The following is a 22922-nucleotide window of genomic DNA, read 5'->3' as shown; positions in this document are numbered from 1 at the left end:
GGGTGGGCTGCCCCATTGTGTGGTGACTAGATTGCTTCCTTTTTCTCTATGACAATATATTCAAAAGCTGTTTTATGTGAATTGCAAATGAGCCAAATTAGACAGCCTCAAAATGATTGGCTTCCGGCCTTAAATGTTCCTGTTAAACTAGAGACAGCTAGCTACAATGGGTTTCCAGTTGGTGATGGATGATAATTTGGAGGCTACTCATGAAACCAGCTATAAGAGACAAGCAGGGCTTTAAAGGGAAAATGGTACTATTCTGTAAGTATGCTACTACTGTAGGTGTGAAAGCATTTATGCAAAAGCTAACTAATTAACTGACGTCATTGTCTCTAACTTCCTAAGGTAATTAGTTCTGGATCTGGTTTATCAGAATGGAGCTGGAAACTAAAAGCCTCAAATTCTAATCTTGGCCCCATCACTTAGTAGCTCTGTGACTCTGGGCAAGTTATTTAACCTCACCATGCCTCAGTTTCTTCATCCAGTGGTTTTTGCACTACCTACTTGTAGAGTCCGTACTTGAGGCAGCTAGCTAGTGGAGAGAATACTGGACCTAGAGTTAGGAACAACTCATTTCAAATCCAGCCTCAGCCACTTACTAGCTGCGTGACTTTAAACAAGTCACTCAACCTCTTTTAGCCCTGGTTTCTTCTACTGTAATAGGGGGATAATGCTATTGACCTCTCAGTGTTGTTGTGAGGATCAAATGAGATAATATCTATAAAACCTGAATAAACTTTAAAGTGCTACTATATACATGTGGGCTATTATTAGAAGTCTATGGAGTAGAAGTATCAGGTGGAATTAAAATAATAATAGCTGACTTTTATATAGTGCTTACTATGTGCCAGGCACTGTGCATTTTACAGTTTGCTCCTTGAGAGAGCGTTTTAGATTTAGATTTAAACATAGGACTAAGGAAATGTGATGAAAGCTTATCAGATGTGTTCATAGGTTTATTTAAAAGCATATTAGCACAAACAGTCTTCAGACAGGTGGTGGACTATAGCTGTGCCACGAGGCATAACCTGTCAGGCTTGGTCAGTGTTTCCAACTGTTTTGCTTAGCCATCCTGATAGGTTCATAAGTAGAGCTAGAGGGAACCCTAGAGATCATCTAATCCAACTGCTCACTTTACAGAAGGGGAAACTGAGGCCCAGTGTTGTCAGGTGATTTGTCCAATGTCATATAAATAATAATTGGGAAAGCTATAATTCAAAACCAGGTCCTGTGATTCCAAGTTCAGCACTCTTACCACTCCTTGGTTACAAAGGAGAGTTAGAGGTTGCCTGATTTGTTTTTCAAGAATTGACAGTTTTGGGGAAGAGATGTGTGAGTGTGTTTAAATTGTCCCTAAGACAATTCAAAATTTAAAAAATATTCTTGATTTTTATGTTGTGGATCAAAATTAAACAATTTGGTATTATGCATTTGAAAAATTTTATGTGTCTGAAAATAATGACTATGTAAATGCTAACTGTGAAAGGAGATGTTACTAACCAGTCTATTATTGGTAAATGTCTATTAAGTATTTGTATTTATTTCTCACTGAATTAAAATGAAAGGTGCATTGCCAAATAACCTTGAGATATGCATATACTTGTGTGTGCAGACATGGTTTTAGTTATTTAGAATGCTCTTAGATGTTTGTCTTATAATGTGCAAAGATCAGAAGACACGTAATCATGACTACTCAGCCACATCATGATTGTTGTTGTTCAGTCATATCTGATTCTTCATGGCCCCATTTTGGAGTTCTCTTGGCAAAGATACTAGAGTGGTTTGTCATTTCCTTCTCCAGTTCATTTTACAGATGAAGAAACTGAGGCAAACAGGGTTAAGTTAGTTGCCCAAGGTCCCACAGCTATTAAGTGTCTGAGGCTGTATTTGAATTCATAAGATGAGTCTTCCTGATTCCAAGCCCAGTGTGCTATCCATTGCACCATCCAGCTGTCCAAGCATATCATAATTACATTAAAGGACACTCTGCTTTCTATCAGCAGGTTTGGAGTTAAGTTGTGCAGTCAATTAATTTAATGTAATGGTCCTTATGTACTTGTGTGTTTGAACACTAAGATTTTCATACTCAGTTCCCTTTACGTTTCTCACTTTTAGGTATTCGGAAGATTATTACCTTGAAATTATTACAAATGTACAGAACTGCAAATGGCAACGACAACCTGAAGAATATAAGAAATTCAGGTAAAAACTTTATCATTAAAGAACTCAAACTTCTTTATCTTTCTTTGGCAGTATGATAATAACTTTTGAGACCAATTAGGGTTTTTTTCTTTCTTAAAAAATTACGTTATTTTAAAATATAAATACAGATTCTCATCTTTGAAGTTTTCTTTCTTCACTTTTTCCTGTATATTTCCTTTTTCATCTGTACAGGTAACCATTTTCTTTTTTTTTCTTTTTTTTTTTAATTTAAATTTATTTATTTAACATATTTGGTTTTCAGCATTGATTTTCACAACAGTTTGAATTACAAATTTTCTCCCATTTCTACCCTCCCCCCCACTCCAAGATGGCTTATATTCTGGTTGCCCTGTTCCCCAGTCAGCCCTCCCCTCTATCACCCCCCTCCCCTCTCATCCCCTTTTCCCTTCCTTTCTTGTAGGGCAAGATAAATTTCTACGCCCCATTGCCTGTGTATCTTATTTTTTAGTTGCATGCCAAAAACTTTTTTTTTTGAACATCTGATTTTAAAACTTTGAGTTCCAAATTCCCTTCCCTCTTCCCTTCCCACCCACCCTCCCTAAGAAGTCGAGCAATTCAACCTAGGCCACACATGTATCATTATGTATAACCCTTCCACAATACTCATGTTGTGAAAGGCTAACTACATTTTGCTCCTTCCCAACCCATTCCGCTTTATTGAATTTTCTCCCTTGACCCTGTCCGCTTTCCAAAGTGTTTGTTTTGATTGCCTCCACCCCCATCTGCCCTCCCCTCCATCATCCCCCCCCTTTTATTTTTTTTTTATCTTCCTCCCTCTTCTTTCCTGTGGGGTAAGATACCCAACTGAGTATGTATGGTATTCCCCCTCAGGCCAAATCTGATGAGAGCAAGGTTCACTCATTCCCCCCTCACCTGCCCTCTCCCCTCCTCCCACAGAACTGCTTCCTCTTGCCACCTTTATACAAGATAATCCACCCCATTCTATCTCTCCCTATCTCCCTCTCTCAGTATGTTGCTCTCTCATCCCTTAATTTCATTTTATTTCTTTTAGATATCTTCCCTTCATCTTCAACTCACCGTGTGTCTGCTCTCTCTTTTTTACATATATATATATATATATACATATAAACACATATATATATATACACATACATACATATACACATAGATATATACATACATACACATTCACTTATATATATATACACATAAACATATATATATATATATATGCATATTCCCTTCAACTACCCTAATACTGAGGTCTCATGAATCATACACATCATCTTTCCATGTAGGAATGTAAACAAAACAGTTCAACTTTAGTAAGTCCCTTGCAATTTCCGTTTCTTGATTACCTTTTCATGCTTCTCTTGATTCTTGTGTTTGAAAGTCAAATTTTCTATTCAGTTCTGGTATTTTCACTGAGAAAGCTTGAAAGTCCTCTATTTTATTGAAAATCCATATTTTGCCTTGGAACATGATACTCAGTTTTGCTGGGTAGGTGATTCGAGGTTTTAATCCTAGCTCCATTGACCTCCGGAATATCGCATTCCAAGCCCTTCGATCTCTTAATGTAGAAGCTGCTAGATCTTGGGTTATTCTGATTGGGTTTCCACAATACTCAAATTGTTTCTTTCTGGGTGCTTGCAGTATTTTCTCCTTGATCTGGGAGGTCTGGAATTTGGTGACAATATTCCTAGGAGATTTCTTTTTGGCATCTATTTGAGGAGGCAATCGATGGATTCTTTCAATTTCTATTTTGCCCTGTGGCTCTAGAATATCAGGGCAGTTCTCCTTGATAATTTCTTGAAAGATGATATCTAGGCTCTTTTTTTGATCATGGCTTTCAGGTAGTCCAATAATTTTTAAATTATCTCTCCTGGATCTATTTTCCAGGTCAGTGGTTTTTCCAAGGAGATATTTCACATTGTCTTCCATTTTTTCATTCCTTTGGTTCTGTTTTATAATATCCTGATTTCTCATAAAGTCACTAGCTTCCACTTACTCCAATCTAATTTTTAAAGTAGTATTTTCTTCAGTGGTCTTTTGGACCTCCTTTTCCATTTGGCTAATTCTGCCTTTCAAGGCATTCTTCTCCTCATTGGCTTTTTGGAGCTCTTTTGCCATTTGAGTTAGTCTGTTTTTTAAGGTGTTGTTTTCTTCAGCGTATTTTTCAGTATTTTTTTGGGTCTCCTTTAGCAAGTCATTGACTTGTTTTTCATGGTTTTCTCGCATCCTTCTCATTTCTCTTCCCAATTTTTCCTCTGCTTCTCTAACTTGCTTTTCCAACTCCTTTTTGAGTTCTTCTGTGGCCTGGGGCCAGTTCATGTTTTTCTTGGAGGCTTTTGTTGTAGGCTTTATGACTTTGTTGTCTTCTTTAGGCTGTATGTTTTGGTCTTCTTTGTCACCAAAGAAAGAATCCAAAGTCTGAGACTGAATCTGGGTGTGCTTTCGCTGCCTGGCCATATTCCCAACCAACTAACTTGACCCTTGAGTTTTTCAGTGGGGTATGACTGCTTGTAGACTAACGAGTTCTATGTTCCACGTTTGGGGGGGTGGTGCCAGCTCTGTCAGACCCACACTACTCCTTCCCCAAGAACCCCCAGCCCGGGCTGGGCTTAGATATTCAGCAGGCTGTTGCACTCCTGCTCTGATCCACCACTTAATTCCTCCCACCAGGTGGGCATGGGGCCAGAAGCAGCAGCAACTGTAGCTGCCCCACCACCGCTGCCCCTGGGGCTGGAAGTTGAGAGAACTCCTTCCACTCCCGCAGCTTTTCCCACTAACCTTCTCCGCAGTCTTTGGTGTTCGTGGGTTGAGGGGTCTGGTAACTGCCGCAGCTCACATATTCAGGGCGCTAGGGGCCCCATCCACCCGACTCCAAGTTTGGTTGTTCCACGCGGCTCAGGCTGGGCTCTGCTCCACTCCGTTCCCAGCTCCCAGCTCCCAGCTCCCAGCTCCCAGCTCCGTGTGGAATAGACCTCACCCAGAGATCATCCAGGCTGTCCTGGACTGGAGCCCTGCTTCCCTCTGCTGTTCTGTGGGTTCTGCCATTCTAGAATTGGTTCTAGAATTGCCATTTTTATAGGTTTTTGGAGGGACTCGGTACAGAGCTCACTCTAGTCCCTGCTTACCAGCCGCCATCTTGGCTCCGCCCTAGGTATCCATTTTCTAAATCAATCTTTATGCCACCATTTCCATACCTTGACTCATGAAGCAAAGTGTGATTGACTACTTTCCCAAAATAGAGCATGACTTTGTACAGATGGAAACTTATACCTTACCCTCCCTTTTAGAGTCATTGTACATGTATGTATATGTGCTAGGAAAAATGGTCTTAATTTAAAATTATATATAAAATAAAAATTATTTAAATGTATAATCATCTATTTATCATATCATCAAAAACTTTGCACTAAAAAAATGAAAAAGAACATTTTAAAAATGAGAATTTTAACTATACAACTTCTATTTACATCATGACCCCATAGCAAAAAAACAAAACAAAAATAACTGATTAAAGAAACTGTGAAAAGGTATTATTGTGACAGTTTATACAGCGTATGATAAGACATGACATTAGGGGTGAGGAAGCAATTCATACTGATCATCGTCAGGTAAGTGTTTTCAATATTAGCTTTAAAAATGATTGGTTTTGCCCCTAGTCTAATGTAACCGTTCTCCTCTAAAGAAACTGTTATCGTTTCATAGTACAGTATTGGAAAGTGGATAAAGACTGATTTTATCTCACTCCTGTTATTGAAAATTCCAAAATCTCATTCTTGGGACCCATTTGAAAATTTTGAAAGGCCTATTGATGTGTTTGATGGAGATATATAAAAATATATTTGTTCTTGATAATCTGCATGCTGACAAAATTTGCAAATCTTGAGTCCATTTTGCAGGTTTTATTATCTCCTTACTATGTACACAGTACTGTGATAAATGCCATCGAGCATTTACAGAGGACATATAAGATAAGGCCTCCCTGATTTCCAGGAACTTTGGATCTGGTTGAAGAAACTTGATACATTCACATTAAGTAGTTAAGTAGACGATTGTGACAAAATAATCACCTTAATAGCTAGCCTTTAAAGAGCATGTTCTGCATGCCAGCTACCATTCTAAGTGCTTTACAAATATAATCTCATTTGATCCTCACAATAAACCTTCAGAGTGGGTGCTATTATAACTCCCATTTTACAGATGAGGAAACTGAGGCAAATAGTGGTTAAGTGACTTGCCCGAGGTCACACAAGTAGTAAATATCTTAAGTCAGGTTTTGACTTGTCTTCTTGACTCCAGATTCAGTGCTGTATCCACTGTGCCAACTGGCTGAACAGATGACAATTACCCAAGTAAACAGCAGAACAACGTGGGCTAGAGTGGCCACAAGGAGACCTGACCTCATGGAGGATCTTAGTCTAGAGGCTTTTAAGGTGAAGAAAGAATTTACCAGAGCAAAGAACTGGGAGTCAATACAGGGTGTTTAGAGGGAACAAAATCAGTTTGACCTCACCAGGTATGAGAAGTTTAAGATAAAATTAGATTGATAAGATTATTCCAGAAAAGGAAGTTTGAAGTTGATCATGTAGGATGGTAGGGAATCATTACAGCTTTTTGAGCAGAGGAATGATTTGACTGAATTACAATTTTGCAAAGAATATGCTGCCTCCATTAGTGTAAGGTAGAGCAAAACCAATTTATATTTAATATTGATTTAGGGTTTACAATATGTATGCATATATTATCTTGTTTGATTTTGTGAAGAAGGAGCTATTATTTACCTTGTCTTGCAGATTGACCTAACAACCCCTTTGAAGCAGGTGTTAACTCTGGTCCTCATCTAACACCTGAAGGCCCAGAGAGACACTTTCCCGTGGTAACGTAGTGAGAGAGTGTCTGACGTGGGAGTTGAACATAGATTTTCCTTATTTTAAGTTCAATATTCAATCCACTCCCCTTGGTGAGGGGACTGACAAGAAGCAAGGAGTTTGGTTCTTTTAAGAAGCCAATAGTGAGATAATGAGGTTTGAACTAGTGCTGAATCGATGTTATCATTCTAGCTGGAGTGATATTGGTAGGAGAGGAAAGAGATCAACCAAAGAGACCTTTCAAAGAAAGAGTCAATGAGACTTGGTGATTCTTGGATGTATGGAATGAAGGATAAGGAAAAGTCAAAGATGTCTCCGAGGTTTCCAGCCTGGAGTGACTAGGATAATAATGGTGACACTGGTGGATATGGGGAAGCCTGGGAAGGAAACTCTTTCGAGGAGAAAGATGATGGGTTCCATTTTGGACTCAAGCTGAGTTTGAACTGACAATGGGACACCCAGATAGAAAGGTCCTGTAGCTGAATGACTACACGGTTGATAAGAAATTCTCACCATTAAAGTCATTCCCCTAACATAACAGATAAAGAAAGGCAGGGTCATTGTCTCGAGAAAGCTACTATTAAGTGAGCCTGTTGGAAGAAGGGTTTGATCATCATCAGGTAAGTGTTGAAGGGTTGAAAGACCTTCTGGCCTTCTAACACACGTACATGGGTTGGTTTATCAGACTTTCTAGTTGATACCTTTAAAGGCACAGCTTGATACTTGGGGAAGGATAGAAGAAGTAGACCATTCAAGGAAAGCAGACAAATTAGGTTCAGGTCCTGGGTGAGCTAAGTTCAGCGTGGTATGCACATCAAAGCTTAAGGCCCTGGGAACAGGGAGAATGAGAGTCCTGGGCCCAAAAGAATGCCTCATAGCAAGAGGCTAGTAATACGGTGGATGACAGAATAGAGGTTGAAAAGTAGCTTGACAGGCTCATGAGGTTACATTTAATTGGGATTGGTTTAAGCAACTACATTTGGATTCAAAAATCAGTTTCTGGGGAAAAAAGGACCTAGGTTTCAGTTGGTTCACGAGTACTCTATGAGCCTACACTGTGACCACATTGCTTTAAAATTGTGGCTAGTGGGTCACTGTGCCCTGCCCTCATCAGACCACGTCTGTGGTCTTGTGTTCAATTCTGCAAGCCAGATTTTAAGAGAGACAGAGTGCATTAAAAGAAGAGAAGTCAGGTTTGTGAGGATCTGGAGACCAATGGAAAGGAATGTGGATGCTTGGCCTGAAAGAGAAAACATTTAGGTTCGACATGATAGCTGTCTTCAAATATCTGAGCAGTTATCATGTGGAAAAGGAATGAGCCTCATTCAGTGAGGCTGAAGAGCTGGGACCACTAAGGGGAAGTGACAGGGAGACAAGTCTCACTTAATAGAGGGAAGAGCTTTCTAACAGTTAACACTGTTGAGCAGTGGAATGAGTCCTACCTGAGTGAGCATTCAGTTACCACAAATGTCATGTAGAGGTCAGCTGATCATCTTTCAGAGATGATGGAGAGACGATTTCTGTATGGGGTGGGAGATCAGACTATAAACTTTAAGATCTCTTCTTTTTTAAAAAAGTAGTTTTTATTGATATTTTTTGTTTTTATAACACATAGATTTCCCCCTTCTGTCCCTGCCCGTCCCATTTCAGAAAGCCAATGTTTATAACCAAGGATTTTCTTTTTAAAGAATAAGTGGGGAAAAAGATGAAGGAAAGAGGAAAACTTCAGCAAAACTTATTAGATATCTTCTAATTCTAAAATTCCACCTTTATAAGGTTCTGTGAATTTAGGTCATTCATTCAATAAGCATTTATTAAGCTCCTATGAGCTAGTCACAATTCTAGGCACTGAGTCAGGCAAGCTAGGATTGTAGGATTGTAACTCTTCAAGGATCTAGAATAGCCCTCAGAGGCCATCTAGTCCAACCCCCTCACTTTACAGATGAAGAAACTGAGTTGCAGAGAGATTAAACTGTTTGCCTTTGATCACAGAAATAAGTAACAGAGCTGAGATTTGAACTCAAATCTTCTGAATCTAGGCAGCTGTGTGGCACAGTGGATGGAACACAGAACCTGGAGTCAGGAAAACATGAGTTCAAATGTGGCCTCAGACGCTAACTAGCTGTGTGATCCTGGGCAAGTCACTTCACCCTGTTTGCCTCAGTTTCCTCAAATGATCTGGAGAAGGAAATGGCAAACCACTCCAGTGTTTTGTCAAGAAAACCCCAAATGGGGTTACAAAAGAGTTGGACACAACTGAAATGGCTGAAAAACAATAATCTACTCTAAATGTAGGCCCAATTCCACTAGAATAACCCCTGGTAGGAGTATAGGAAAAGGCAGGTATTTAGGACAGACAGGCTAGAGTCAATAGTGGATGAGGCAGGACAAGAGGCTGGGCCCTGTGTGCTATAGTCACTAGCGTTCTAAGACTGCAGGGCCAGCTTGGGACAGCCAGCACACATGGAGCAGGAGGGATATGATTCCCTCCATGAATCTCTAGATTTCTGAAATGAGTGGGAGCAGGGATATGCCAAATATGCTCAAATAGCCTCAAGGCTGATTATTAAATTTTCAGTGTGAAAAATCTTGGAAGTCAAGGCTTGATTTATTGTTCTATTGATTATATAAACTTAGTAAAGTGACGGAGACAATGTTGATGCAGATTAAACTTAAAACTGTATCTTTCTGTAACATTTTTTTCCCAAGAGATCTGGTTTTTAAACAATTACTAACACATCGCTGGGTGGGAGTTTGGATTAAACAACCTCTGAGGTCTTCTTCCAGGTAGCATAGGCCTTCACAAGTCTGGACATGTTAACTAGGACCAGGTTTTTTGCTTGTCCTCTTGAGACAAAGTACTATTTATGAAGCTCTTCTGTGGAACTGGCCTCTTGTAAAATTGAAACATTTGTATTCTCAGAGTCACATTTAGCTAGAGAATGACTGAAGTCAGAAAAATTCGGTTTTTCATCATTTTCTGATGTTTGGGCATCAACCTTCCAGGATCTTCTGTCATTTTGCAGTTTTCTCAGTAAAGACAAATGCTACTGTAACAGCCTATTCCAAATTTACCTGGGGTGAATGCAGGGGGGAAAACCACAGCTCTTCAAATTTCCTTTCTCTCATTTTCAGAATCTGAATGATACTTATTTCCTTGAGCATGACCCAGAGATGGTTCAATTTAAATTCAGATGCTTGAAAGACTGGCTTTTTCTCTCCTTCACACTTGAAAGCTCTTTTCTGAAGCTCTAGAAGTTTTGGGGTGGGTAGGCTTTTATGCCAAGCTGAAGACCTATGAGCTTCAGTAATTAGTCTAACCAGATTCCCTTGGTTACTTGCATACTAATTATTACATTAGCATTCTTGGGTAGTTCTCCAATTTAAAAGAGGTGTAGTTATTTGGGCAACAAATTACAGGCACCAATCACTTCTAGGACCAAGACCAATAGTATATTCCTCACTCTTGACGAGTATGTTTCTTTTCAGAAACAGATTGCTTTGAAATGCCCTTTGGGCATTCTAATATTGTTGCACATCTTTTTGAAATCTCACTGTTTTATGGATATGTGTTAGGATGGATGGTTCCTGCACCTTATCAATCATAGATTTAGTGGATAAGCAGCACCAAGAATGTTTGGCACCGTTACACGATGCCATCATAGATAAATACAGGAGCTTTCTAAGAGAAGGAGGAAACTAGATATCTTTCAAACTACCTTAGCCTAACAGCTGTTTTTCTGTGTCTGCATTATCTGTTCCAATGACTGGTATATAGAAGCAATTGAAGTTTATTGCCAAATTAGGCAATACTATAATCCCTTAGAATTTCATAAGTTAAATTTCACTATAAGTTATTCCCTTATCTTCTTTCCTACACTGGAAGCATTGAAAAAGATTCAAATATTGCACAAGCAAATTTATTACCTCTTTTAATAATAAACTAGGTTTTGCTTTCTTAACTTTTATATGTCCTGGACTCTAGGAGGAGAAAAATCAAACAAACAGATTTGCTTACCTTATCGCTTATGCAAATTTTTGTAGCTTAATAACATTACTACAAAGCCACTGAATAATTAATAATTTAAGATACTTCCAAGAGATCATAGAACTGCACACCCAAATGTAGTTAGCTGCCAAAATTTTCTTGTATTTTCTGATGCGTATCTTAAAGAAAAAAATGTTTAGAATTCCCGGTCCAGTATTTGTCATTTTACTAATACCATTCATCCCCCTCTTCCTCTCTATAGCCACGTATATCTTGGAGAGAAACAACAGCTCCTCCTTGGAGGAGGACTGTTGTTATTGCCTCTTCTCTTAACTGTTTTATCTCCCTTCATTCACTCTCTGTGCCTTGGTGCTTGGCATTCCTAGAGGGTGGCTCTGAGGCTGGCTTAGGTTATAAATGTTTCATTTTATTTTAATTTAAGGAGATAGGTGTATTTATGATATGAGCATTGGGGGCAGTGGTCAGGTTGAAAAAGCTTCCTGTCCAAGAGCCTTCTGTCCAAGGACCATTTTTCATCGTTAATATCCTGTGTTCCATCTCCTGTTTGTCCTGCCATGTAGTGAGCCCATGCATTTTGAAGAGATGCAGCCAGTACCGTGTCATTACTTCTGCCACATTTAGTAATAGAAAGTGGCCTTTCTTCTTTTAGGTATTGTTTCCTCCCCCTGGTTTCCAGACTATAGATTGTGCTCGCTGAATATAATGCTCTCTGTCTCTCTTGTGATTCACCAGTCTCCTAGGCTTTATTCCCAAACTTATCTCCCACATTGTTATGTTCAAATATTAATTACAATGCTTTGGGCTTCCATGTCAGATAAGCCTTTCCATAGTATACTTTTCTATTAAGATTGTTATTTCCTCATTCTATCACTCACAGTTTCTATATAGATATATTATGTTACTTAAGCTCTCTTTTTCCTGATATCCCAAGACCTACATCTTTCTCCAGCATTCCAACATTGGCTATTCATCACTTCTCTATTTCTCATTTCACTAGACTCCTCACCCAGCATTCCCCTCCATAGCCCTTTTTGCTATGGTGCTTATAATCTACTTAGATTATGTATGAGCTGATCTTTCCAGTGACTTTTGAAATCTAGAAATGTGTGAGTCTTAGAGCTGGGGCAGAAATCTGTTTTTGCTGTTGCCAGTATTCTGTTCCTCTGCCCTTAGTCATTCTGGAACTCTCCATCTGCCCTGCAGCAGAACTTTTTTTTTAATGTGCTATCTCCCCCTATTTAGTGTGAACTTCTTGAGGGAAGGGACTGTCTCACTTTTTTTGTTTGTATCTTCAGGTCTTGGCATAATAAGCCTAGTTAAGCACTTAATAAATGCTCATTCACTCATTCATTCTGAACTCCTCACCTCTTGGAATGAAAAGTATATCTGCCCAGATTGGGCAACAGGGTCAAGGAAACTCCTTAAACATTTTACCATTTCAGGTAATAAGGCGGTTTTTTGCTCCTTTTACCTCCCTATTTGTCTCCTGTAGGGACAGGGAGCCCTGATGCAACATCCTTCTCAAGTCTTCCCTTGGAAAATCAATGCCTGATGCTACAAAATTATCCCTCCTTTTTCTCTCCATCAAAACTTTCCTTCTTGGCCTCAGCCAACTGTTCTGTAGGAAAATGACCTAATAAACAGATTCATTCCAAGGTAGCATGATTACTGAGGGCTGACAGGGCATCTCCATTTTAAAAAGAAGATGATTGGAGTGGTCACTGCTTGAACCCAAATAAGAGAATTTGATGGTAGAATTTCAGACAGTATGTCATGGGGAATTGGGGGGGAAATTTGGAGGGTATGGGAGCCTTACTGACACTGACCAAATGACCTCTTAAAGATCACTTTTTAATCTGCCTATGACAGCAACTTTGAATCTGTTTTGGCCTAATGCCTTCCCCTCAAAGCTTAGGGAACTAAACATTGAGAGTTTTGGTGCTATCCATCTTCTCTCCACTTTGTCAGATTCTTTCTTTCTCTTCCCACATAATATTCCTTTTTTCCACCTGTGCTGGCCCTTCATACCCCTCCCCCTTCTTCACCATCCTCTTAGCCTATTAACATAATACACAAAACTATGCTAACATATTTTAATAGGCATTCAAAATTGCTATTTTATAATTAAGAACAATGGATATATATGTACATACATATATCCCAATTTTGCCACTAGAAATAATCCCTTTTTCTTTTGTTGGGGAAGGGTGTTTGTATGTATCTGGTATAACATTGTATACCCAGGAAGGAGTATTATAAGACTATAAGGTTTAGAGGCAGCAATGTGCTGGTACTGGCTCTCTGGGGGAAAAATACATTCAGGACACACTTTTAAGTTTTATCTGCATTATTAACATGACACTGAAATCAAATTTCATCTCCCTATTAAAATTTAAAAATCAATCCTCATTTTTTCCCACCGTTTTCTTAAGTGTAGGCAATCAAGAAAACACTAAATCAAGCCCCAATTTGTAAGGTTTACTGATTTCAAAGATATAAATGTTCACACTGGAAATTTAACGATGTCTCTGATCAAGCTGACTCCAGCACACCTCTGCTTAGAGGGTTATTGAGGGGGAAAATGATGAAAAAGGAAACAAGAGCCAGCAGAAATCTGGAGTCTGGTAACAAACTCACATCTAAGTGGAAAGAACACTGGCCCCAAAATTCTAGTCTAAGGCTGCCAATTAAGAGTGAGGTGAACTTATTTGAGTTGAACTGTGTGTGTTTTCCTGAGGGCAGAGATTGTTTTGCTTTGTATCCCCAGCCTGGCACCTTGCACATACAGTAATAGGCATCTGATAAACGTCTATTGGACTGAACTGTTATTGACTGAAGAGCGCCCATAAACAATGAGCAATTATCAATGAATCACCAAATAGTTGCATGGTTCCTACTATGTGCAAGGCCCTATTGGATACCACAGGAGATATTGAAAATTACAAGACATTGGCAATATAGACAAATTTATATTTTAAAAGTCAGCTGATACTGGAAGGCTGTGAACCAGGTTGCTCTAGGTACTAATGTGGAGATTAATAATAATCAGTGAATTGAATTGAATGAGTGCCTCCCAGAAATGTCAGCTCAGATGCCCTCATTTCTTCTATTCAGTTTTCCTAAATATCCTCATTGCTAGTGTTTTCTCCCTTTTCAAATTATTTTGTAGTATATATGCATGTCTGGGAACATGTTATATTTCTTGACTAGGATATGAACTTTTAAGGACAAAGGCTCTTCCTTTTTAAGTCTTTTTATTCCTGGCACCTACTATATGCTTTGCACATTTTGGTTAGGCATTTAATAAATGTCTGTTAACTGAATTGAAGAGCTCTAGTAGTTTGGAGGAGGGATTGGTCACTGTGGGCTGAGGTGGTAGAGATGAAACCGGTTCCACTAAACCTTGAAGGATGAGTTGAATTGACGTAGGTGGAAAAAATGGTAATCCCACCAGTCTGGGATAAGAAGTCCAAGCATTATTATCCTTATTTTAGAGATGAAGAAACTGACAGTGTTATGTTAACTTGCCTATAGCTTGTGTTGCTTACTTAGAGATAATTGAATAGTTTGGTGCCATAATATCAGGGACAATCTGGTTAGAACAGAGAGATTTTGCAGAAGTAGGATGTGGTCAAATTGTCGGGGATGCAAGTAGTTTGGACTTTATCCTGTCTAGAAGTATCCAACTCACAGCTGAGTGCAGCCTGAACTACATTAAGAAATAATTGGGAAATGTTTAACAAAATAAATAGAAATGCAATACAACATAGATAATGTTAATTTGTAGTCTTAGAAAGTCAACATGAGACCATGGAATCCATTTCTATTTGAGTCTGACATGACTGCTGTAGTCAATAAGAAGCCATTGGCAGTTTGGAGGTGATGTGATAAACATAATAAAATCAATTCTTTAAGAAGATCAGTCTATTGGTGGAATATAAGATGGACTAGATGGGGAAGAGACTGGAGTCAGTGAAAAATGAAGAGTCGATTGCAATAGTCCAAGTATGATGTGAACCAAGAGGTCCTAGGATCCCAGTTGAGACTGGGGTGAGGGGAAGAGAGAGCTCAGTTGACCTTCAAGAGAAGTAGATTTGGACTGAGAAAACTTGGATCCCAAGCCTGGTGCTGTTATTTCTTATGTACATGAATTTGGGTAAGTCACATCAACTTTGGTGGACCTCATTTCCCTTATCTGTAGAATGAAGGAGTTGGACTAGACAACCTCTGAGCTCCTTCCAGCTTGAAATTCTATCATTCCATGATCTCTAGGGAAATGGGCAGTGTTGATGATGGGAAAATGGAGCCACAAAGAGGATTATGGAGCTGCCATTTTCTGAGGTGAGACTTGTATTATTCTCTAAAGGGCCAGGTATGCACCACTTCCTTTGGGAAACCCAGTCTGACCAAGTAGACATAGTCCCACACCTCCCTGGGTTCCCAACCTACTTATTGCCCTCAACCTGAACTCTAGAGGGGGCTGCTCATCTTTTTCTGGTGAAATATTATTTTATCCCTGAAGAGTCTCATATACACACACATACACAGAACTCGTCCTGGTACCACATTCAAATACAGACCATTCAGTTGTGCTAGCAGTGATTCACAGGACCAGGACAAAAAGCTGTAGTAAAGGACTCATACAGATGTTTGAAATGCCTGCAGAGAGCCAGAAAATGTGAAGTCACTCTCCTGACAAAGATTAGAGAATCAGGAATTAACATAAAGCAGGCATAACCAAAAGAAAGATGTTACCTTGGCCTCCAGTTGAACATAATTCCACAATGGTTAGTATCTTCAGGGTCAAAACAATTTCTTTCAATGTTCTAACAACAGTAAACCTTTATTAAATACCTATTTGTATACAATTTACTATATTAGGTGGCGAAACTACAAAGACAAAAGTGAATCAACCCTTCAAGGAACCTACATTCCACCAGGCTAGTCCAATCTTATTTATTTTATTCGATTTTGGACGAGCTCCTTTTAAGAGGAGCTGGTGACTAAAGAGCCGACATTTTCTGACACAGTGCATATTTTGATGCCAGTGAAATCCCTGCATGCCACTGGAAATCTTGGATCATTGTTCTTTTAATAGCACGGATTGCCTTTGGGCCATCTTTTGTCTCCATTCTTAGCTAGCCCTTAGTCATTGAATGATTGTTGCCTCAGACAAACTGAAATCTGGGAAAGACCTTAATTTAGAAAGAACAAAGTCATCCATGCATTCCAAGCCATCAGCGCTTGTCTTGACTTTTGTCTTGCCACTGGACTTGGATGACTCTGGAGGAAAGAGTATGAATGACGACTTTGAGCACTTCTGCCTCACTTAAATCCAATTCATGCACAAGTAGTCATCATCCTCGTGATGTCATTGGTCCTTTTCAAAAATGAAGGACGAACAACAACAAAATAATTTATAACATGTTAGCCTATGAAATAAAATAGTGGTTTATCCGAATACCCCTTGATCTTACTCTTCATTTCTCTTCTATAACAGACTTAATATGTGCAATGTAGAGAAATGGTTGCACCTGAATCCATCACTGATATGCCACATAGCACTGTAGAATTTTAACTTTGCAGTTCTATAACAATAGTTATAAAGATTTACCTTCTGCTGAAATTGTGTTGAAATGACAGCGGAAATAGGGAAATCAAAGTGATGATGAGAACAAGATATTCTTCATATACAATAATAATCGTCATATCACAAGCTCACCTTTATGTAACATACTTTGGCTGACAAAGCAATATCCTTACCACCAGTCTGGGATAAGAAGTCCAAGCATTATTATCCTTATTTTAGAGATGCAGAAACTGACAGTGTTAGGTTAACTTGCCTATAGCTTGTGTTGCTTACTTAGAGATAGTTGAATAGTTTGGTGCCATAATATCAGGAAGACTCATCTTCCCAAGTTCAAATCTGGCCTCAGACACTTATGTTTCAACAATCTGGCTAGCAGCTTCGGTGGGGGTGTAAGATCCACCAACAATCAGCACCCAGAAAGTTGCCAACACGCTGCAAAAGCACAGGTTCTTTTGATCTGCTTTACTAAGGAAAGCAGCGTTATGGGGTTGACAAGCTTACTTTAATTCAGCATACAAATATCATTCACTTAACTCAGGGGAAAAAGCCAGCACCCTGAACCTCAGAGCAAAATACAAAGTACAAACATCAACAGACAGACCAAATACAAATTCATAGTTACCAACATCTAGGTTCAGCCCAGGAGCTCATAATGAGAGCCAGCCCAGAGTCATGCACACCACCACTGCTGTGGGTAAGAGCTCCAAAGAAGAGAAAGTCAACCCCTGGTTTTATATTTTTTTTCAGGGTCAGGGGTGAGTCACACATGTGGCTTACCCACATGACCTAGAATTGTCACAAAGAAGCTACTTAAACCCACGTGGTCTAAAAGCCTCTGCTGTCCCAGACATGTCACTCTAACTCATGTGTAAACTAGGCCCTCCCCTGAGTTAGCCCCACCTTGGGCCCCACCTTAGTTACCAATCCACATCCAAACCCCTAATAGGGGTTTCGGCCTGGGGCTTAGCACCTAGTAAGGTTCAATGAAATACACTGAATTACTCAAAGGAAACAAAAGCCAAACTCTTCAAAGGCACTTGGTTGAACTAAGTGCTAAGAGCCCATTTTTCTTACCAACACAACTTACTAGCTGTGTGACCTTGGGCAAGTCACTTAACCCCAGTTGCCTCCAAAAAATAATAAAACAAACGTTCATGGACCCTAGGTTAATAATTCTTATTATAAAGAGACATTAATACATATGAAAGGAAAAAAAACTTCTTAATAATTTCAGTTATCCAAAAATAGAGTAGGCTTCCTTGAGGGGCCATGAGTCACCTTATCCTGGAGTTCTTAAACAGAGGCAGAGTACCTACTTGCTTAGGATAGGAGAGAAAAGACTCCAGATGGATTGGTCTAGGTGGCCTCTACAGCCCCTCCCAGCCCTGAGACCCTGTAATTCTGTAACATTTCCCTGTTAATGGCTAGCTATTATCACAGATAAAGTACAGCTATGAGGGAGTGATGAGATGGTCATTTTTCGATTCCAGTCCAATGTCATGAGAGAGTTTATAATCATTCATAATCCCTGCTCTTGGCCTCATGATTCTCTTCAGACTTAGAGTAACATGGAATTTATGAAGGGACCATCCGTCCTTTTTAGTGTGCTCCATTTGCACTCTCTTTGATCTTTTCATGATTGAAAATAGACCGCTTGGGCCAGAAAGTCATATACTTTTCATCTTTTTAGGTTACTGCTCTCAAGTGTACTTTATTCAGTAGAAAAGCTTGTCTCTCTTCATGAGCAGAGTGTATGGCTTGTCTCTCCTCTCTTTAAGTTGGCTTTGCTGTTCAAAGAAAGGTTGGGGAAAGAGCAGACCTACTGAGCTCCCCCCAAAGGAGCAGATACCGGGAGCCAGAGGTAGAATTGCCAGTCTGGCACAGCTAGGTGACACAGTAGATAGAGCACTGGGCCTGGAGTCAGGAAGACCTGAGTTCAAATCAGCCTCAGGCGCTTATCTGTGCGACCCTGGGCGAGTCATTTAACCTCTTTTGTAAATGTCAGTTAAAATAGCACTCACCTCCCAGGATTGTTGGGAGGATCAAGTGAGATGATAATGTAAAGTGCTTAGCACTGCGCCTGACACACAGTAAATACTATATAAATGTTAGCTATTATTAGCTCTGTCCCTTCACCTCTATGAAACATCCAGCAACATTGCCCCCATAACTGTGCTTACACACAAATTCCCTGTTCATTATTTTTGAATGAAGTCCACAATTAGTGTTTGGTATTGCCAGTGAAGGTTTAAGAAATAATGAGACCTCTTGCAAAAGAAAGTATGGCATAAACAGAAATTGTACCAGGAACATTTATCCTAGGGAGCACTTCCTTTGGCAATAAGCTGCTGTAATTATAGATAAGATGGATTCAGCACTTTAATTGTAAAAATCCCTTTTCAGAAGCTTCAGATAGTTAATTCAGGCTCCAAAACATTCTGCCAGTTTCTACAAAGAAAGGCTTTTGGGTCCTCCTTGCCTGTTCCCCCTCCTACCTTCACTATCCTTCCACTGAATATTTAACTAAATAAAAGTACAAACAACTCAGTCACAAAAGAGGGGAGAAATGCCTTCCACAGTTTGTTCATACATTGACCAACAATAAAGCTAGTGACCTGAAATTTTTTTTTGTCTAAAATCTAATCTATATTCAGAAATCTCAAAAATTCATTTTAATGGTTGAATTTTGTATTTTTAGAGCTTGTTTTTTCACACTTAAGTAATTCAGAATTGACTTCAACTTAGCAATTTCGAAACTACAGAAGACTATCATAGAGCTGGAAGGGACCTTGAGAGGTCATCTAAATCATCCTTATGCATTCACGCAAGACTGTATCCAAAGCTTCTCTGACAATTGGGTCTATCTCCTCTATTTAAATAACTCTAGGGAAAGAGATTCTATGGCCTCTTTTGATAGCATTTTATGTTTAACTGCTCTGCTTAGTAGGAATTATGTCTGGCCTGCACCTGTCTGCCAAGGAATCCCATTTCTTTTTGTTTGGGACACAGAATGGTTTTGTAGCCCTAGCCCTACCTAACACATAGTAAGTGCTTAATAAATGCTTGTTGACTGACTTACTCTTCTCCCTCTCCATGGGTAAGTTTTCTATTCTTTCAGACATATATAAGTACCCTGTTGGAGAAGTAGTGGGATATACCAAATAGAGAACTGGTCTTGGGATCAGACCTTGGGTTCAAGACTTGCCTGTGACATCCACTAGCTGTGAGAGCCTAGACAAGTTTACTTAAGCCCCAGGAAACTTAGGGCTACAAGCTGCAGAACAACTTGCTGGTCTGCATGGATTGCGAGAGTCCTCTACACCACTGCAGCTTCTCTGTTCTAGACCAAAATGTGGCCTGTTTGTTAAAGTATGTTTAACTAATAGCTTTTATCTTCTTATCGGATGCATTTCAAACCCTTCCTCCAGATTGAATCTTCATCATGACAAAGTAAACCAATTAAGCAAAAAGGTAATTGATGCAATGGCCATGTCAGACAATGTGTATGTCTTTTGTCCTACTATTCTCACCCCTCCATGCTGCAAAGAGGATCATGTATGTTTCAGTATTTGTTCTATGAGGTTTTCGTTGGTTTTTTAGTCACTCAGAGTTCCATTTGTTTCATTCACATTGTTGCAGTTGTGTATACTGTTCTAGGTTCTGCTGATTTCATTTTGCAGTAGTTGGTGCACATCCTTCTATGTTTCTCTGAATTTCTCCTATTCAAGAATTCGATCTGCCATCATTATATGGAAAACATTGTAACTAGGTACCCATGAGACCCTAGCTTTCTTCAAGCCTCAGCCCAGGGAACACTTCCTCAGAGAAGTCTTTCCTCTCTTCTTCTTTTTCAACTTAGGTCATGTTGGTATTTACTTATCTGTTCACATGTTGTATCCCCCATAGCCTCCTTGAGGGTAGTTTTGTCTTTGTAGCTAAGGCTCTCTATGTAGCACTGGATATGAAGCAAGTACCAAAAAGCCTCTAACACAGAATGTAGATAATGCACAGAGTAGATTTCTGTAGCTTCTCCAGCCTAGGAGAGCTACCTCACCTCTGGCCTCAACTACTGTATCATGCAGCTTTCTTGTGTGACAGCTGAATGAAAGAATTTAGGATCAGAGATAATGTACTGACATTCAGTTTAACAAGTAGTAGCCAGGAGCCAGTAGTCCACACTCATAGGACTCAGTAAAAACAAAGTTATCCCTAGGGGTAGGAAAGAGTATGGCTTGTCACAATAATTATTCAGAACTGTGGTTTTCTCAGCATGTGACAGTTGTGCTGTGATTAACCTGAGAATCAGGGACATATATTTGATAGGAGGACCCATCACTAGATGCTTAGTATTATTCTTGTTAGCTGACATTTATGTAGTACCTTAAGGTTTGGCAATACATAGCCTAAAACTGCATTAAGATTTTTAGGACACCCTGCACTATATCATTTGTCCCCAACAACTCCCTCTATGAGGTAGATACTACGTGTTTTATTATCCCCCTTTTACAAATGAGGGCACTGAGTCTGGAAGAAAGCAAGTGCCTTGCTCATACTCACAGCCTGTAAGTAACAGAGGCAAGATGTGTTTGCAATCAAAATGGGCTGTTAGCACTTAGTTCAAGCAAGTGCCCTTTAAGAGTTTGGCCTTTATTTCCTTGATTAAATTAGGAGTCCTTGATGACCTCCTTGCCTCAAGGGAAAGCCTAGTTTACATGGGTTTGAGTGACTTGTTTGTGATATCAGAGGCTTTTAGACCACCCGGGTTTAAGTCGCCTCTTTGTGATGATTTTAGATCACATGGGTGAGTCACAGGTGTGACTCACCCTTGACCCTGAAAAAGATATAAAACCAGGGGTTGGCTTTCTCTTTTTGGGGGCTCTGACCCACAGCCATGGTGGTGTGCGTGACTCTGGGCCAGCCCTTGTTATGAGCTCCTGGGCTGAACTTAGATGTTGGTAACTATGAATTGTATTTGGCCTATCTGTCGATGTTTGTAATTTGTTTGTATTTTGCTCTGAAGTTCAGGGTGCTGGCTTTTCCCCCTGAACTAAGTGAATGGTATTTGTATGCTGAATTAAAGTGAGCTTGTCAACCCCTTAACGTTGCTTTCCTTAGTAAAGCAGATCAAAAGAACCCGGGCTTTGGCAGCGTTCTGTGAACTGGTTGTTGTTGATTTTACACCCCCCACAGCAGCTGCTAGCCGGATTGTTGCAACACAAAATTAGAATCCAGGTCTAACAGTAGCCATAGAATTAATATTGAGGAAAAACAGTGCTAATCACCCTAAAACATTTGGTCCTATGAGCAAAGCAAATTAAAGCATACTCTGTAAAAACCTTAAATAGAAAACTATTTTTTCCTTGAAATTTTGTGAGAACACTTGTGCTATGAGGTGGAAATAAGCTGACCAACTAGTATACCTGTGGAGAGTTCCCGCTGCCTATATATTTCCCTTAGCTGCACTAAACCTCATTCAGAAATCCTGGAGAGCTTGATGATACATAAGAGCTATCCATGAACTGAAGGACGAAATGTGGACGTTGTTAGCATTCTAAGCATCCTTCCCTTACTTGTAGAATGCAAACCTGAAGCAGTCATTAACATTTCATGGAGATCTAGGAAGCATTCCATTAAGACCAATGAAGAATTTTGACTTGAGGCTTATAATGAATAGCCATAACAAAAGGAAATACCAAGCAGCTATAATTTAAATATATAGTTTTATTTTCTTTTTGAAATTGCCCCAGATGTAATAAAATATATTTGTTTCTCAAAGGAGTGCTAATTAAGTGTTTGTGGTGGTATAATATGATTCTCCACATCTCTTTTTATCAAATAAAGCAAAATGTTTTGAACTATATTTTCCTAACACATAACCACTCTGTGAAAGTTGGATATTTATGCATTCATTAGTTCATTAAACATTTATTTAAAAACCCGCTGTGTCCACCTAAAGTATCGTGCCAGGATTAGGAGGAATATCACTACTACTACTACTACTACTACTGTCACCACTAGAAGCAGCAGCAGCGCGACTACTACTACTGATGATGAAGGTGGTGGTGGTGGTGGTGGTGATAGCAAACATTTATTTAATGCTTTAAAGTCGACATAGTACTTTGCATACATTATCTCATTTGATCCTCATAACTAGTCCGTGAGAAAGGTATTATTATCATCCTCATTTTACAGATGAGGAAATTGAGATGAGGAAGTTAAGTGACTTGCCCAGGGTCACACAGGTGCGTTTGATTACAAC

At 39.4% G+C, this 22922-nt stretch overlaps 1 protein-coding gene across 1 annotated transcript in view; it reads left to right on the top strand.

Moving 5' to 3' along the window:
- ST8SIA6 (ST8 alpha-N-acetyl-neuraminide alpha-2,8-sialyltransferase 6) overlaps positions 1–22922 on the top strand; it is a 115293-nt gene that overhangs the window by 68935 nt on the left and 23436 nt on the right. Inside the window, exon 4 of the mRNA XM_036761210.1 lies at positions 2119–2205. Within this exon, the coding sequence (XP_036617105.1) occupies positions 2119–2205 (87 nt within the window). The remainder of the gene's footprint in view (positions 1–2118; positions 2206–22922) is intronic.

This window comes from Trichosurus vulpecula, chromosome 5 (assembly GCF_011100635.1).
Source record: "Trichosurus vulpecula isolate mTriVul1 chromosome 5, mTriVul1.pri, whole genome shotgun sequence".
NCBI lineage: Eukaryota > Metazoa > Chordata > Mammalia > Diprotodontia > Phalangeridae > Trichosurus > Trichosurus vulpecula.
The sequence above is the reverse complement of the archived record's forward strand: the minus strand, read 5'-3'. Positions and strand labels throughout refer to the sequence as shown.